Genomic DNA, 17,738 nt, shown 5'->3' with positions numbered 1-17,738 from the left:
CAGCCTCAGGGCCTTTGCACTGGTTCACCAAGTTTGTATCCTATCACTCAGATGGCCTTTCAATGTTACTTACTTCCCTGACCATTCTGACAAAAGTAAACTCCAGCCTCTCACTCTGTTTTGTTATTGATTCAAGGTACTCAACCCTCTCTGAATATATCTTGTGTTATTTATTATGTGTTCTTTGTCTGGGTCCCCACTCCCACCCAGCAGAAGGTAAGCAACCCCACAAGAGCCTTTTGCGCCCAAATGTTCACAGCTGTACCTCAGGGCCTAGAACAGTGCTTGGTCTCTAGTCAGTGCTCAAAAAGTATGTGTATAATATGTTCAAGGTTAGAGGGAACCCAGCAGGGCTGGAGGGAAGCTGGCCTCCTCAACAGTGCCAGGTTTTACAGGAAAGGAGTTGGCCAGCAATGAACTGGGAGACCTGCCCCCAAAGAGACTGGTGGGACGGGGCATGCTGGCCATCTCCCACCAATCTCCCACCTTCTCACGCACCTTCTAACTTGCTCATCCCTCCTGTTCTCCCTGCTCAGCTGCTGCCTTTGGCCCTTGCCATTTGGTTGCCTAGAGCTGCAAAGGCACCAAGTCCAGAAGCAGGGTGTAGAGGTGGCGGCTTCCAGGGTGCAGGTACTTGCACAGCCAGATCTCTAGCCCTGGGAGCCAGGTGGAGGCTTTTTCGTGGCCTCCCGAGAGCAAGGTTATGTTGCAAAGCACAAATGAGCAAGACTGAGCTGGACTGGGTGGAGATACCTGCCTCAAAGGGATTTTGGCTTAAGGGATGGTCTGGGACTCTCCTGGTTGCTCCCCACTGTGGTCAGGTGGCTGGAGGCAGAGACGATAGATGACTTTGGTGCCACACAGGCTTAATGTCACATCCTACTTCTGCTGTTCATTTTGTTTGCGTATCCTTGGGCGGTAATTTTACCTCTCCGAGCCTCAGTTTTCTCATCTGTAAAATGGGAACAATAATATCTTCCTCTTTGGGTTGCTGTGAAGTGAGATAATATGTGGTTCTTGGGGGCCACTACCAGATGAATTAAAGGTAGGGAAACAGCTTAACACAGTCCTCTTGCTCCCACATATGCAGATGGAATAAAACATTATCAAGAGAAGAGAGGAGGCTATGTGTCTGGCTGTACAAATTGAGAAGTAGGCAAATCTGCTGCCTCTCTGTGCCTCCTAATCTCCTGTCCCTGGTACTCACTCCCCACTAAGTGCTCTCCCTATGATGCAGGTGAGCTTTGATGGGGACTCCTGTGGCACCTAGAAGCATCTCCCCACGTGCCCGTCTCCCCTCACCACTACCTCCCCCAGCTATCTCTCTTTTGTACATCAATGTCTTCTAGAGCCTTATTCCTCAAAGTGTGGCCGAGGTCCAACAGCATCAGCAACCCCTGGGAGCTTGTTAGAAATGCAGAATCCCTGCTGAGACCTACTATATCAGAATCTGCATTTTAAAAAGATCCCCAGAGGATTCAACCCTAGGAGATTCAGGTGGGCTGAGAAGCATTAGGTGGAGGTTTAGAGCAACTCCATCTAAAATGCATGAGATTCACAGCTTTCTGAGTTTGATGGTGTTTGATGCTGTTACTGGAAATTTTATCTCAAGCCATATGAGGACATCCACGTAACATTAGGAAATTGGTATTTCATTCATCCTGGGAGGGTATATTCCTGATCTCCACCAAAGGACCCTATATTGATTTGCTTGTTTTAAATGAAATCATTTTAATCGGAATACTACAGAATATAATTTTTAAGACCCTTTAAAAATATATATTTATTTATTTATTTTGGGTACACCAGGTCTTAGTTGAGGCAGGCAGGATTTTCAGTTGCAGCATGCAGACTTCTTAGTTGCAGCATGCGGAGTCTTAGTTGTGGCATGCATGCAGGATCTAGTTCCCCAACCAGGGATCAAACCTGGGTCCCCTGCATTGGGAGTGTGGAGTCTTACTCACTGGACCACCAGGGAAGTCCATGCAGAATATAATTTTAAAGGTAAATCACATATAGGCCTGTAACAGAAGATTCTTCTCTATGCTTCTCTATTCTCAAGTCAACCACTTTTAGTTCTGTTTGTTATTCCTTCTTGTATTTACCTTTATGCTTCTATTGCTATTTCTTGGATTTTTATGTTTAGATGTTATCTGTGGATTTCCTGCTATGGAATTAAGGATTTAGCTTTCCTACCACCCCTCCCCCCAACATACACCAAAATACACGTACACATTTCCTCCTGCCATCCTCCCAAAAGAACTAAATCACTGGAGTCAATATTCAGTGCTTATATTATGACCATGTAAAGATTATTGTTCAACTTTTTTTGTTCCCTGGAGTTAGCAATTACTTTGTTTTATCATTTGCTTGGTTTTCAAGGCACTAGTTGCTAATTCAATCCCAAAGCTTCCAACAGAACTAAACATTTTGCATATGTCTAAAAACAGCAGATAGGGACTTCCCTGGTGGCGCAGTGGTTAAGAATCTGCCTTCCAATGCAGGGGACATGGGTTCGAGCCCTGTTCCCGGAGGATCCCACATGCTGCAGAGTAGCTGAGCCCGTGTGCCACAACTACTGAAGCCCACGCGCCTAGAGCCCGTGCTCTGCAACAGGAGAAGCCACTGCAATGAGAAGCCCTCATACAGCAACGAAGACCCAATGCAGCCAAAAATAAATAAATTAGAAAACAAACAAACAAACAAACAAAAAAACCCCGGCAGATAATCAGTTTCATTTTCTTCTGGAGACATCCCTCCTGGAGCATCTATCTTTTGATTCCAGGCTGGGTTGCTTGCTTTCTTCACCTGGAAACATAGCTGATGTCCCAGGTCTTTCTCATCACCACTCTCCTGTGTTTAGCCTCACTTCTTTCTTAGTTTAGTTCCTTATTTGTCTGAAGCACATGCTCCCGTAGCTTCCTAAGAAAGAGTGTATGCAAGGTCAAGTTTTTGAAACCTTGTTTGGCTTAAAATGTCTTTATTCTACCCTCATACTTGATAATCGTTTAGACAGATATGTTACTAGGTTGTAAATCATTTTCCCTCAGAATTTTGTGGGCATTGCTTTATTGCTCTGGGAAGACTCAGAAAAAGGCAATCAATGAATGGTTCCAAGGGCTGGGGGCATTGACTCTATGACTGTTGAGCTCACCACCACCAAAGATGTCAAGGTCACCAGGCTTGAATCTTTGAACAGAATCCCCTGGAGGCAGATATGCAGCCGGACCCTTGCTCTGTCTCCTCCTCTCCTAGGGCCTGTATGGTCACTGTCCCCCTACCCCTACCTCCATCAGTTTTCCTTCGAAGTATGATATGTGAACAAGGATTAAGTTCTCTCAGTTATGACCCATTTCCACTCTTGCCTCTCAAGTCACTAAACTGAACCTCTGTAACCATTTACAGATTATTAGTGGAGATAGGTTTCTTTTCCAGGTGACCAATCCCTTCATACATGCTCATTTTCCATAATTTCATTCTTGGGGGGTGACCTTAATCTCCAATTTTGGGGTTACTATGTTGTAGCCCTCTTACAGTCATTCTCTGTGCCATTTCTGGAATGCCAGTATCCAGAACACCTCCCACAAACAGCAATGCTTCAAACAGCTAAACAGCCCCTTCCTGCCCCACCCCCATTTAGTAGGTCATGTGGGAGCCCTGCCCCAGAAAGCCTCTGGTTGCTTCCTGGCAGAGTCTATCTCTGCATTCCAGGACTGCAGTTCTGAAAAATCCCCCACAAGAGCCCACAGGCCTCACCCTACTTTCAGGGGAGAGAGCTGGGGACAGACAGATTGAGTGACTTGCCCCTGGACACCCAGCCCCGGGAACCCGAGAGACAAGCAGCCCTTCATCCTGTGGTAAGCTGCCCAGGTGGTGATGGGGTTATAATGCCTTCCTGGCAACTCAAATCCCCACCGGAGGGCCCTAGGGCGGAGAATTAGCAAAGACAAGAGGATTAGTCTTAGCTCTCAAAAGTCAGACCTCCCTTTGGCTAAACTCTGCCTAAGCTACCCGCTACTTATGAGGCCAGAACCAGCATTAGCCTGCTCCTTACCCCAGGTCCCCACCTGGCAGTAGGTCACAATGCTCCAGCCGCCCAACCCACCAGAATGGCTGACTGAAGTGGGAGGGGGTGAGGAGGGTTTGGTGGGTGGGTGCGTGGGGAGGGGGAGATTTTTAAGGAGCCCAGCTCCCCACTGCCTGAGCTCACCCTTGAGTGTCTGCCAGGGCCCCACCCCCTCCCATGGTCCTCCCCCCAATACTCCTTCCCAGCCCTAGTCCTTCCTGTAACCTCCACCTCCCTCCATGACCCGCCTCTGCTTACCCAGGCCCAAAGCCCTTGCTTATCCTGTCCCAGTCCCTTGCAGGGGCGTGGGTGTGGGGAGGGATCGGGTAGCCCAGTGGGTCCATGTGTGTCCCCCTGGGGCCCTAGCCAGGCCCAGGTCCTGGACAGTGTCCTAGGGCTGGGGGCACTGGGGCTGGCAATTCGGGCAGTCTTTTCCACAGCTGGCTCAGCCTCGCTGCTGCTGCTACTGGTCAGCTTACTGGCCTTCGACCTGCTCCACCGGTAAGTGGACAGCAGCCTGGCAGGTTGGGCAGGTGAGCAAGGGGTCAACCTCCCAAAGCCCAGCTGCCACCCTTTCTCTCCACAGGCCTGCAGGTCCCACCTGGCCACAGCACACACATCTCACAGGGGGCCAGAGTCAGGGGGCCGGCGAGGGTCCAGGGCAGCAGTAGGCTCCACTCCTGCCCACAGTGGCAGTCACAGGACGACTCAGCCTCCAGGAGGCTCTGCTGCTGCTGCTCCTGGGCCTGGGGCTACTCCTGGCAGCCCGCGGCATGCCCTTGGCACTGCTTGCCCTGGCTTTCTGCCTCCATCCTTGGGCCTGAATGCCCTCCGGAAATACACTGACAATGCTGTTTCCTCAGGCCTCCTTTCCTCCACCCTGGTCTGGGAAGGTGGGAGAATACTCCTTTATCCCCCCGCCTGCACCTACCTTGGGGGACCTCTGAGGTCTCCCCACAATGTGGACAGTAGATACCTAGGTCTGAGTCCGAGGGCATCAGTAAAAAGTGAGATAAGGGACAGGGAGCCCAGTGCAGGGAATGGAGCCATCTCAGAACCTCTAGGTTAGGGGTCACTATTCTGGCCTCCACTGTGGTTCTAGAGAATGAGGGTCCAGAGACAAAGAACTGCAAGAGAGTGGAGTGGGACTGGATATCGGCCAGCAGGGAAAGGAGGGATCCAGAGAGGTCTTTCCATAAGAAAACATGAGAAACTACATCTGTGGGCTCACCAGGCTCCCTGCCAGCCTGGAGGGTCCATGAAAGAGGCTCAGGTAAGCCTCACATCCTGCAGTGTTTCCTCTCTTGGCTGGACCCCACCCTAGTCCAGGTCACAATGGGGCTCCTTTGGGAAGGGTGGGGGCAGTGAGAGTGGGGGCTCCACTCTGGCTGGGCGCTGCAGGAAGCAACATGACCTAGGTGGCTCTGCCCAGAGGTAAGACCCATGCCCCAGCTCAAAGCCCCACCACACCCATGCTGGTATCCTCCTGACCCCTGCACCCTCACCCACCCTAAGGTGCCAGGCATCTCCAGGGCTGCTCCTGCAGCTGGCGTGGCTCTCTCCCCAGGTGCACCAGAGGTGATGCAGCAGCCGCGAGCGGAGACGCATGCCATCGGGGCTGGTGAGGGGCCACAGCGTGCGGTGCCCTGGTCGGCCTGGGTCACGCGGGAGGGCTGGGTGCGCTGGTGCGTGTGCCATGTGCCCCCAAGCTGGACAGAGTGGTGGACCACATCAGGCTGGCGGCAACCGCTGCAGCGTGTGCTGTGGGGCCTGGAGGGGATCCTCTACCTGCTGCTGGTGCTGATGCTGTGCCACGCGCTCTTCACCACTGGCTCCCACCTGCTGAGCTCCTTGTGGCCCGTGGCAGCTGCAGCGTGGCTCCATCTGCTGCCGGCTGTCCTGCTGCTGGTGCTCAGTGCCCTCCCCGCCCTGCTTTTCACCGCCTCCTTCCTGCTGCTTTTCTCCACACTGCTGAGCCTCGTGGGCCTCCTCACCTCCATGTCTCACCCAAGCCATGCTCAGGACTTGGACCAATAGAAGGGCAACCCCATCCTGCTGCTTGTGTCTGTTGAGCCCTGGCCTAGGGCCTGAAGCCCAGGGGAGAGGGAGGGCAGTTGGGACCAGGGCCTTCCTGCCTCAGCAGGCCCCAGACCTTCAGGCCTTAGTTGGGACTGGTCAGGGCATGCATGATGTTGCTGGAACTGGCAGGGTAGACTGTCCTGACCTCTGGGCACCTCCCTCAAGCTGATGCTGCAGGTACTTGGGGTGGGGGCGCAGGGACTTTGAGAAGAGACATTAGGGCAGAAGGCTTAGCCAGGGGCAGAGCTTGACCAAGCCGTCAAGAGCTCCCACATGCATGTGGTGACACCACTGGGGCCCCCTTAGCAGCTGGCAGCATCTTTTTTTTGCAGCTGCTCAACTGTCTCAGCTTCAGACTCATAGAGAACTACTTGGGTACCTCTGTATTTGCCATTCCCCCCACCAACCTCCTCTTTCCACTTCCCCAGGCTCTAGAAAGGGCCCACTGACAGAAACTTAGCTGGGAGAGGTCTAGCCAGAAGCCTCATGGGACCTCAGCCAACTCACCTTCCGGACCTTTCTGCCTAAGCATTCCCCCACTCCCTAGACTTTCTACCTCCTGCCTCAGTCCACATCCCCACCTCTGGGAAATGGGCCAACCAGTGTAGTGAGGTTCCCAGAGAGCACTTACTCTTTAAGACTCCTGAGGTTTGCTATGGAAAAACAAACAAGAAGTCCCATTTCACCCACCTACGCAATGTGTGGCCTTGGCCAATTAGTTTCTTTGAGCCTTGGTATTATGTGGGTCCTGTCATGGAGCTGTTGTGAGTCAAAGGCAATAATACCTATGTGTGAAGTACTTTGAAAAGACCAGAAAACTGCACGATATTGTATTGAACTCTAAAGAGCAGGAAGCTTCTCGAGGCCTTCAGAGAAATGTTCTGTCATGGATACAACTGGGGCCCTACCATGGTAAACAGCAGATGGACGAATGTGAACAAAATGTAAAAGGTTGTATGCCATGAAATCTCAAAATATGCAGGTGTCGAACTCTTCTGATTGTGAAATGCTTGGGGCTGGGGCTTGGTGCCAGGAAAAGTCTTGCACAGCTATGTGAGTGGGGAAAGCATGGCCCACGGGTTTCTAAAACCAATCCAACAAGCTGCTTACAGCACCAGGAGGGCCTTGGAAGGTGGCATCCCTTGATGCCCAGGATGCTGGCTGTTCACACATCAGCTAACCCTCCAAATAAAACAGTGAGTGATCAGTTACTACAGGTAAGACATTTGATAGATAAGACCCACCACCTGACCCCCACCTCACTCCAGACCTCCACCTAATCCCTGACCCTCCCCAATCTAGTCTTGACCCCACTATATACATAACCCTAAAATCCCTGTTCCTAAATCCCTCAACCAAAAGGCCCCTCTCCTGCCAGCTAAATACTCAAGCCCTGGGGACCATCCCCTAGAACCCAGGTTCATTTTTGCTAAAACCCATTCGCTGCAGAGTTTCATAACTCTGGTCATCTGGCCACTGGTCATCAACAGCAGCTCCTGAAACCCCAGACACAGTCCTCCTTTTTTCCTTTCAGTTCTCCCTGAAATATGACCTGGTAGCAAGGGCAAAGGCAGGACATGGAGGTGGAATAGGTTCATGGTTAGCACGGGCTCTGGTGTATTAGCTGAAGCTGGGTTTGAATCCCAGCATTGTCACTTTCTAGCTCCATGGCTTTGGTAAAAATTGCTAAGCCTTCTTGAACTTCATTTTCCTCTTGGTTAAAACAAAGGCAAGAACACCTGTCTTGGGGCCCCTGTGGGGCACTTGGTATGTGAGGCAAAGTTTCTGGACTGACTCCTCACACCACAAACTGTAGCTATGCTGTTACCATCCCATTTTAGAGATGAGAAGTCAGGCACAGGATAGCTGCTTGCCAATGGCAAGGCCAGGTTGTTTGAGTCCTAGTCCAGCCTAACAGGCTACTAAAGGGAAAGCAATGGAGGAAATATAACCTAACTGAAGACCCCAGGGCTTCTCAATGCCTGTTCTCTAAGCTCCTGTCAGAGATGAAGCCAGGATGCCAATCTTGGGCCCATCATTGACTTGGCCGTGCATTGCTAGCCAGGGACATCACTCCAGAGCCTTGGGGCCACTCTGATTGAGAGAGGAGGTTTCGGCCCAGACCAAACACACTGGGAGGCAGGATTTTGGCAGGAGCAAGGAGAAGGCCTTCTTCCCTTCCCCACATAAATATATATCTTCTACCCTCCTGCGTTGCTGGTGTGGGGTAGGGTGGCACAGCCAGACTGGAGAGCAGATAGGCAATACTTATCAAATTAGATCAACACATACCCTGTGACCCAGCAACCCAAAATGAATTCTCACAGAGGCCCATAATGGCCTTGTTCCTCAAAGTGTGGTCCCAGGGCTAGCAGTATAGGCATCACCTGTAAACTGGCTACAAATGTAGAGTCTCAGGCCTCGCCCCAGGTGTGATGAATCAGAACCTGCATTTTAACAAGACTCCCAAGGGATAACTTTGCACACTGTGAGAAGTGCTGCAGGTGAGGGGATATGTTGAGGGGATACGTCTGAGAATGATGATTGCACTCACTGGTGGTGGCAGGAAATGGAAAATGTGAAACATGGTGGATGAGCACTGTGGAGGGGAGGCAGCAGTTAGAAAGGGTGGAAACTATATGGATTGATCTTGAAATCCTAGTGTTGAGTGAAAAGAAGCTGAATGAAAAATAATGCAATTTTTTTCACACAAACTTAAAATGCATGCCAACAAAACCAGACACTTTCTTCTTTTTTTTTTTTTTCTTGATAAGAACAAAAAATAGAATGGAATGGCGAACTCTAGAGCCAGCCAAATGGGATGGATGGAGTACACAGATAAAAGGAAATAAAGTGAGGGACCCTGCAGAGAGGAAAGAAAAACATAACTCCTGAAATTAAATGTAGACAAAGTCATTTAGACTTAAAACGCTTAATAATGCAAGCCTGGGGAGAATGAACATGCTAGAATGAAGTTCTAAGCCCTTCCGTTTGGGCCAAGAAGGGAAAGCTGTCCCACTGGCCTCAGTGACCTGGGAGGTTGGGTGAGTTTTCTTTGCTGGCCCTACCCCATCCAACCCCGCAGCGGGCTCAGATGGGGTGGGGTTCCAGTAACGCTTGTGGCCTGGCCAGAAAAATAATCAGATCAGGCGGAGCATAAAGAACCGGAGTGGAGGAGGTGTCAGCCGCGAGGGGCCTTGCATGTGAGAAAGCAGAGAGAGGATCCACAGCGGCATACACGCACCCTGGGGGGGCGCCTAGGAGCGGGAGCGCCCGGTAGGACTTTCCTCTGCCCCAAGGACCGGGGAGCAATGAGTAGGAGCGGCCAGGATGCGGGAGGGTCAGAGAGGGCGGTGTCAAGGGGGATCATAAGGCTGGGGGCTCCACTTGAGCTAGAGCTGTCAGTGGCCACCCTAGAGGGAAGAAGAGGGGTCTCTGGAAGCAGGCGGTGCGGCGCCCAGGGAACCGCTCAGGACCAGCTACGTGAAGCCGGGAGGGGGCGCTCTCACCCAGACGCTTCTGTGCCGGGGAAGGGGGCGGCCCCGCCCCCGCTAGCGGGTGCGGGGAGCAGCACTACTCGCCGAGAGTCCGTGGCCACAGAGAAGGAGGGGGCCGACTGGATCCTTGGGGGAGGAGGAGGAGGAGAAGGCCTGCGCTGCGCGGGGAGGTTGCCCCAGGAGCGACCTCTAGGCTCAGGTGCGCGGGAGAGGGGTCAGGGCGACGGCTGGAGAGCGCCGAGCTCGCGCGTTGACCGTGGAGGCACAGTTGGGTGGGCATGGGCCTGATGTTGGGAAGGAAATCCCTAGCCTTGCCAGGGATCAGAGGGCTGTGGGCACCCACTTAGGGTAAGTGCTAGCCACCCCCGTAAATCAACACCTCCCCCCCACCCCCGGAATCGCAGCCCCTTGACTCGGTGCATGGCTTGCTACCCTAGCGGAGACCTCCAGCTCTGGCTACGAAGAGTCGGGCTTGGCTGGGTGTGGGAAGGAAATGAGGAGGGGGAGAGGTATCTCCCGGGCCGGGCCGGCAGTGGCGGAGAGGGTAGATCCTGGGTCCAGGAAGGAGCATCTCCGGCCCACTGGCGGCTTCATTGACTCCTCAAAATCTCCTTAACCCAAAACTCTAGCCTGAGTTCCCCAGCCTGAAACCCAGAGGCATCGAGGGCAGAGCTCATGAGAATCCAGGAGAAGGAAGGGCCCAATCTAGCCGGCTTCACTGTCTCCGACTGCTGTCCCAACCCTAGTCTATTATTCCATCCTTCCGGGGGTAAAGACCTGTCTTTTGTAAGGTTCTGTCGGGATCTGGATGCAACCAACTTTGGACAAGTTATTTTCTGCTGAGCAAACATTTCTATTACCTTTCAAATATTTTCCATCTTCAAAATAAAAGAACTTAGGAGCTGTAGCTTTTATCATATTTTCTGGCCTGTGTCTTCAAATGTCTAAAACCAAAAAAGTTTTAAAAATTGATATGTGATACTGTATACTTGCAAAATATTTGTAACATATATGTAAAGTTGTGAAGCCCTCTAAACCCAAGGATACCACATCCATCTAAAAGCCAGATGTTATGAGAATAGGTCCTCTTCCTTTGTGTTCATCTTCTGACTATACAAGCTGGAATTCCCAGACAATGGTATATGGAATTGCTGTTCACAGGTAACTTTGACTTGATCCTGATTTTAAAAGAACTGCTTTTAGGTTTCCACCATTAAGAATTACTGTGGAGTTTTGATAGTTAACTTTTATCCAGTCAAGGAAATTCCTTTCTACTCCTAGTTTGCTAGTAGCAGTTTTGATCATGAGTGGATGTTGAATGTTAAAAAAAATTTTTTTTTCATCTACTACAAGGACTACTTATTCTGCTTTATTCTGTTTATATGGTGAATTAAATTTTTAGGTGTCTTTTTAATGTTAAACCACTCCTGGATATCCTGATTCTTTTTTTTTTTTTGGCCAAACTGCACGACTTGTGGGATCTCAGCTCCTGACCAGGGATTGAACCAGGCCATGGCAGTGAATCCTAACCAGTAGGCCACCAGGGAACTCCACTGGTTCCCTTTTAATTGACATATAATTCATACATTTTACATATGAATAAAATGCACAAATATCAAGGGTATGGCTCAATTAAAAAAATTTTTTTGCCCTCACTGCACGGCATGCAGGCCGACCTGGGATTGAACCCATACCCCTGCATTGGAAGGGCAGAGTCTTAATCACTGGACTGCCAGGGAGGTCTCTGGCTCAATAAACTTTAACATATTTGTGTGTCTTTGTGTGGCCATGTAACTACCAGCCAGATAGAACTTTTCCATCATCCCAGGTAGTTCCATCATGCCCTTTCCCAATCAATACCTCCCCCAAAAGGTAACCACAATTCTGATTTCTATCACCATAGATTAGCCTATTCTTGAAATCATGCAGAATAAAATCATATAAAATGTACTCTAGTTTCTGGCTTCTTTCAACATTATATCTGTGAGATTTATCCATGTCATTGCATATATCAGCATTTGTTTTCCTTTATTACTATCCCATTGTATGGGACGAATATCCACTCTCCTTTTTTTAAAAAAATTATTTGATTTTGGCTGCATTGGGTCCTCGTTGCTGCGCGCGGGCTTTCTCTAGTCGCGGCGAGCAGGGGCTACTCTTCATTGCAGTGCGCGGGCTTCTCATTGCGGTGGCTTCCCCCCGGCTGCGGAGCACAGGCTCAAGGCACGCGGGCTTCACCAGCTGTGGCACACAGGCTCCGCAGTTGTGGCTCACAGGCTCCAGAGCGCAGGCTCAGCAGCTGTGGCACATGGGCCTAGTTGCTCCGTGGCATGTGGGATCCTCCCAGACGAGGGCTCAAACCCATGTCCCCTGCATTGGCAGGCGGATTCCTAACCACTGTGCCACCAGAGAAGCCCCCACTCTCCTGTTGATGGACATTTGGCTTGTTTCCAAGTTTTGGCTACTATGAAAAAAACTTCTATGAATATTCTTGCACAGGTCTTTTGGTAAATCTGTCTAGATGTACTCATTTCTCTTGAAGTGAAATTGCTGAATCACAGAGTACATAAATGTTCAACTTTAGTAAATGCTGCCCAAGAATTTCCAAACTGATTTGTATCAAGCAGTGGTTCCACTGCGTTTTTCAGCCTATCCACCTAATTCACTGTTTGGAGTTTCTGCTCTTTCCTGGTCATCAGATATGGTATTTACATTTCTGTTTCTCATTTTCACTTTTGCTTGGGTGATTTCTGAGAGGAGGAGGGTTCTAATCAGTCTCCCACATGGGCTCGGGAGCTTTTCGTTTAGTTCCAACCACTTAATGAGTGTCTACCATGTGCCAAGAAATTGTGCAAGGTGTCTTGTATCTCCAGGAGCAGATGAGTGTTGAACATACACATGAATGTGTGAGACTGGTATAGGTGAGATCTAGCCAGATTCCAAACTGCATATAAAATATTGACAATTTCAACTCAGCCCTTGATATTTCCCAATCCCAAAGAGCTGCTGACAACAGAGAACCCCTCCAGGGTCTTTGTTAAGTACACGTGTGTTCTGGTGAGGGTGTAAACAAGTGAGACAGTAGGAAGGATGCATTCAATGATTTCTAAACAGCGTGGGTTAAAAGGTCCAAGGTCGCAGAGAGCCCAGAGGCAGCCTCCCCAACTTTTAAGATCATGGCTGGGAGACCTACTCCCTTACACAAAAAGATGCTACTCTGTTCTTCCATGCCTTTATTGGTGACAGCAATGGACAACAACAATGCCAGGCATGGCAAGATACCCTGGCCCAGCACCTGGGGTGGCAAGCAGGCACTGCAGGGCCACTGGCACATTCAGCTCCAGCATAAGATCCACTCTACCCAGGCCACGTCCCCGAATGGGGAGGAGGCCATTTGTCCAGTTTGTATGTATGGATCAGCCTGTCTGAGTGTCTGGGACGCTGCCTGCAGGGTGCCCCTGTCCTTGGCACGTGGTAGGGGCTGGTGTGAATACAGCGTGGCATCCCCCGGTGGACGGCCAGGCCCCGGTGCTGACCATGGGGGATAGGGCTGGGGACTGGAGGAGGCAGGGGGCCAGGCACAAAGTTCACTCCGGGGCTACATCCTACAAAAGAACCAGCCATTATCAGAGTGGGCTTCTGGCCAGGGTGAGCCCAGCTCTGCCTTCAGGCAGTTCTGGTCCTCCAGGGTGAGTTTCTCTGGGCTTCAATTTCCCCATTTGCAAAATGGCAATACTACTTCCCCTACTTCCAAGTCAGGAAATTGTGACAATCAATGAGCTAATTAATGAGTCTAACAGATGCTGCTCCAGACTCAGCTGTGACTGAACCCAAGCCTGGGGGGCACACGGGCTACCCAACTCCTCTGAGCCCACCTGGACACAGGAGGCTAGGATGGGGGAGGTTCAAGGGGATGCTGGAAAAGGTGTGCTGGGAGGTTGTAGAGGCACCTACCTAAGTGGGGTGGCATCGAGCAGTCTTCTGTTGGATTAAAGTTGAAGAATTCATGGGGTGGGAAGGGCTGGCCTGGGAAAAAAGGGGGATCCTGGGGCAGGAGTGGAAACAGAGGGGGTGGGGAGGGCTGAGGAAGAGGGTAGGGAAAATGCATGGGAAGCGGTAAAGGAGAGGGTGCGGGCAAGGCCAGCTGCTCCCTGAAGGCTGGGGTCTGCCCCTGGCTCCCCTGGAAGAGATGATCCGGCTCTGGCCAGTCCTCAATCCATGGGTCTAGGAATGGGATGGTTGTTTTAGGTAGGCCTGGGGAGCCAGGCCGCCCTGAACTGTGGCTGTCCACACTTCTAAACCTCTACTCCCTCCTCTTGGAGAACACAGCACCCTCTACTTCCTACCCAGGTTTCCTCATCCCCTCTCATTTCAGGCCAAACCCAAGCTGCACTCTTTCTTCCCTGCCTGTCTCAATAGTCAGTGGATTTGCCTTTGTTCTGACCTCATGCTCCCCTCCAGTCTCCTCCCTCTGTTGCCCAGCTCCTGTATCTTTAGCTTTTTCCTCTCCCAGCTCCTTGCCACAGACCAATAAATAAGCTTAGTAAACCTTCTCTCTTAAAAACAAAGATCCTGTCACTTCCTTCTCCCAGTAGGCCCTTGTTCCTTTCATATTTCCTCCCACAAAGAGTATTTTGCCCAGGTGCCATTCTCTCCATCAACTGCTCACTACCTCTTTTAACCCTACTCCACTCCTTCAACACTTATCCTATGAAATGTAACCACTTCCTTGCTTCCTGACAAGTCACGTGGCCAAGAGCCTCTGTCCTCCCTGAAAGTGACTCTACCCTTGTCTCCTCTTGTTTCCTCCATCAGCCCCTCTTCCCTTCCAACTCCAAAACATGGCTATTGTTTTGCTCTTTCCGTCACTGTTCACATTCATGCCCTCAGCTGCCATCTCCCTGCTGGGCATCACTGACTCCAAATCTACTCAACATCTTCACAGTACCTCAAAGAAATCTGCCCTAAGCAAACTCACCAACTCATCTTCCCACCCAACTCTTCCCTTTGATGTTCCTATTTCTGTGGCTCCAAACTGGATTCAGAAGACCTGAGCCACGATAAACTAGCCTTACAACCTTTAGAGCAACCCTTCATTTGTTGGGGATCAGTTCTCCAACTGATTTAGATGAGATTTAGTTCTCACCTAAAAAAACAAAGAAATTAGACTATTATATAATCAAGGTCCTAATTCACTTCCCTGATGCTCCAACTCCAGGCTAAAAGTGACATTCTTGACCTCTCTATGCCCTCACATCCTTTAATGCTACTACAGCCTTCTAACATGACTCGTGTCTCCAATTCAGTAAACACTATCCTGTAGGTAGTATGTACACAGCAATTGTCCTAGACAAGTGGCTTAAAGGGATGAGTTGTCAACAAGTGAGGCAGGAACCTTAGCCTTGGAGGACACGATCCAGGGCAGAAGCAGACATGGAACAATCACCCACGATGTTCCCTTTATAAGCAGGCAGGAACTGAGGGGGTGACAGCACCAGCCAAGGGGCTTCGTTGTTTCTGCCACACTGTCTGGATTACCTTTCCTCTGTTTCTGCCTTTCCACCCCCCACATCTACTCCTATCTAAAAGTATTCCCATTCCTTTTCCGTTTATCTGTAGCATAAGGGTCTCTGACATGCTGCCTTATGTGCTCAATGCTCACTCACATACACATAGGTGACCACATGGCTAGACCATACAGAAACCCAGGGGAAGGAAGGAGCACTCAGGATCCACAACGGTCCTTCAAGGGGCCTCTACTCCCCTTGAGGATCTCTGTCCTGTTGTTTATGAGCCCTATGCTTTGAGGGCCCTCTTTGCATCACTACCGTCCCCACTTGTGGTAGGGCTCACCATGGGGATAGTCACGCTTCGGCAGCTCCACACCCCAGGCATCAGCCACGTGGGTCAGAAGCAAGTGTGAGAGGTGGCGGTGGGCATGCTGGTCCCAGTGGACACCGTCCCGGTGACGGTGCTGTACTGCATGCCGGAAATGAAAGTGGAGGTCCAAGACATCGAAGCAGTGGTCCCCAGCCAGTGTAGCGCTATAGAAATTCCCTTCAACCACATCCCGCCGCAGAGAGCCTGCCAGAGGCTGGAGCTGAGTGATAAAGTGCAGCATCTAAGAGCCACAGAATGAAGCAGGTTTGGGAGGGAGGGTCCTCTATCTACCAGTCAGCTGCCCCGTCCTCTATCCTAAGGGGCTCTGGTCACTTGCCTCAGGCAGAAGGAAACCCCCAGTGACACGCTCTCCTAGGGGCATTGCCATGTTCCACACCAGCAGGCAGGAGTCTGGCAACACCTGGTCCATGCGCATGAACACCCGCTCCAGGTTCTCTCGGTAGCTCTCCATCGAGCAGCGGCCATACCTGTTGGGTAGCACAAAGGGTGGGCAAGAGCACAGGGGTGGGTGGCCTCTGAGCCATACCTCCACCCCTGGTTTCCCTCTCCCCCCGCCCCAACCTGGAGAGATCCCAGAGGCAGGAGTTGATGATCACCAGGTCCGGGGCAGGCCCATATGTCAGCTCCTCCAGGATTCCCTCGAGGTACTCGGAGTAAACGCGGGTGAGGAAGTAGAAGCGTACAAGGTGGTGGCCAGAACCCGAGCAGAACTGGCGGACCTCTCGGTACTGTGTCCCGTTGTGCAGCTCACCCAGCTGACCCCCAGCCATCAGCTGGTCCTGTTCAAAGCTCAGCTCCCCCTGCCCACCCCCCGAACCAGCTGGTCAGACCCATGCCAGGGAGGAGGACCCTACCAGGCCAGAGTCTGTGCCCAGCCACCACTGGCATGGCCACCAAGCTTCCCTCACCTTGGCTTTCAGCTGGGCGGCTGTGAGCAGTGAGTCTTTCTGGAGCAGAAGCACCAGGTCTTTGTACACAGCCCGCTGGACTGCAGGGAGACAGAGATCCTGCGGCTGAGGCAGGCTGCACTCCACCCCAGCTCCTTCCAAATCCAGGCCTCCCATCTTCCCAGGGCTGGGGTTGCCCAACACCACCTTTGTGGAGTGTTGACTTAGAGACAGAAGAGAAGGTGAGGTTACAAAGTCCTGGCACTACCTCTGTTCCTTCTAGCTGTACATCACTTCTCAACTCAGTATATAGTGACCCAACATCACCTGGCAGAAATAAGTCAGCCAAGTCACCCAAGAGACAGATGGCACAATCCACTGCTTCCATGAGGGACATTGTGGGGGACTGTCAGGAAGAAAAATGCTGAGCAAGGATGGGGTGAAAAGCTTGACAGGCTACATCTGTCAGGACACCTGTGTAAGGCGTTAGGGAAATAAAAAGAGAAAACCTACTGGACTGTTCCAGACTAGGTATCAGGAAGGAGATTTGAGATGGAGGCAGAGGGTTCAGACGCAGAAAACAGGCTGCAGGTGTGGGACCGGGAAGTGTGATTCTAGAAGGGCACTCACTTGAGTCCCCCAAGATGACCACGAACTTGTTGTGTAGCAGCTGCTGGACTTCAGAGGCCTGGAATTGGACCATGGTGCTTCCCAGCGGGCGGCGCGCTTCCTCGTTCTCCAGACAGAAGACCATGCCGCCGCCAACAACGACGGGCTGCAGGGAGATGCCACTAAGCCGCGCGAGGGTGGGGACTCAGGACAGGTTGGCTCCAGGGCCCACACGGAATAAATGAGACCAGCGGCGGCCCCTTCAGGGCTGCTCTGGGCTACAGGGACCAGGTGGCGTTAGCAGAGTGGGGCCCATGGTGGCGCCGGTCTCCATAACACTTGGCACATGAGGCAGGAGGTCGCCAGGCCCGCAGGGCTCCAGGACACCGAGGCGCTTCCCGCGCGGTGCAGCCCTGCGCCCCGCCACGTGCCCGCCGCCGCCCCGCGCATGCGCGCGCTCGCTCGCGCCAATTACCGAGTCCCGCGGCGCCGCGCCGTTCAGCCGCGACCCGGGCAGGCCCGCACACCGCGCGCCACTCCCGCAGCGGGGTCCGGGCCTGGCCTCATGTTCCCGCGCCCGAAGAGGCCGGTCGCTTCAGCACAGCCTCTGCCCCGCAGAGCCCGTGCGTCCCGGTTAGCGGTCGGTCCGCAGCCCGACGCCCAGCACTCTCCATGCGTGAGTCGCAGAGGCCCGACAGC

The 17,738-nt window shown here is 51.9% G+C and overlaps 3 protein-coding genes across 6 annotated transcripts; 2 read left to right on the top strand and 1 right to left on the bottom strand.

Moving 5' to 3' along the window:
• Positions 1-3,638: 3,638 nt before the first annotated feature.
• C15H20orf141 (chromosome 15 C20orf141 homolog) lies at positions 3,639-4,931 on the top strand. Its single transcript, XM_022592979.3, is given in 3 exon segments — positions 3,639-4,375; positions 4,378-4,567; positions 4,653-4,931. Coding segments are annotated over 3 exon segments (498 nt in total). The 5' UTR covers positions 3,639-4,305; the 3' UTR covers positions 4,891-4,931.
• On the top strand, positions 4,923-6,171 carry TMEM239 (transmembrane protein 239). The gene has a single exon (XM_089896638.1). The coding sequence runs from the start codon at positions 5,510-5,512 to the stop codon at positions 6,101-6,103; it is 594 nt and encodes a 197-aa protein (XP_089752764.1). The 5' UTR covers positions 4,923-5,509; the 3' UTR covers positions 6,104-6,171.
• Positions 6,172-12,860: 6,689 nt separating this feature from the next.
• PCED1A (PC-esterase domain containing 1A) lies at positions 12,861-17,616 on the bottom strand. 4 transcript variants are annotated; one of them, XM_022592845.3, is made up of 8 exons: positions 17,515-17,616; positions 17,061-17,205; positions 16,452-16,531; positions 16,105-16,343; positions 15,860-16,010; positions 15,496-15,763; positions 13,597-13,866; positions 12,861-13,247 (listed from the first exon to the last, which is right to left on the bottom strand). In XM_022592845.3, exons 2-8 carry the CDS (start codon positions 17,182-17,184, stop codon positions 13,000-13,002), a joined length of 1,380 nt encoding a protein of 459 aa, XP_022448553.1. In that variant the 5' UTR covers positions 17,185-17,205; positions 17,515-17,616; the 3' UTR covers positions 12,861-12,999. The 4 variants fall into 4 exon arrangements, with proteins under 4 accessions (XP_022448553.1, XP_089752762.1, XP_089752763.1 ...); XM_089896636.1 differs by having other exon boundaries at positions 13,597-13,668; XM_089896637.1 differs by having other exon boundaries at positions 13,597-13,623.
• Between the last annotated feature and the right edge of the window lie 122 nt (positions 17,617-17,738).

Source organism: Delphinapterus leucas, chromosome 15 (genome assembly GCF_059928025.1).
Source record: "Delphinapterus leucas isolate spDelLeu-1000000601 "Yukka" chromosome 15, BTC_Dleu_Yukka2, whole genome shotgun sequence".
Taxonomy (NCBI): Eukaryota; Metazoa; Chordata; class Mammalia; order Artiodactyla; family Monodontidae; genus Delphinapterus; species Delphinapterus leucas.
This window is presented reverse-complemented; position numbering and strand designations above follow the sequence as displayed.

Coding starts and splice junctions, on each gene's coding strand:
- PCED1A (XM_022592845.3), bottom strand. CDS start 17,184: ATGGTCTTCTGTCTGGAGAACGAGGAAGCGCGCCGCCCGCTGGGAAGC. Junction 16,011..16,104: donor TGCCTCTGGGATCTCTCCAG/GTTGGGGCGGGG, acceptor GCTACCCAACAG/GTATGGCCGCTGCTCGATGG. Junction 15,764..15,859: donor GGGGTTTCCTTCTGCCTGAG/GCAAGTGACCAG, acceptor TGTGGCTCTTAG/ATGCTGCACTTTATCACTCA.
- TMEM239 (XM_089896638.1), top strand. CDS start 5,510: ATGCCCCAGCTCAAAGCCCCACCACACCCATGCTGGTATCCTCCTGAC.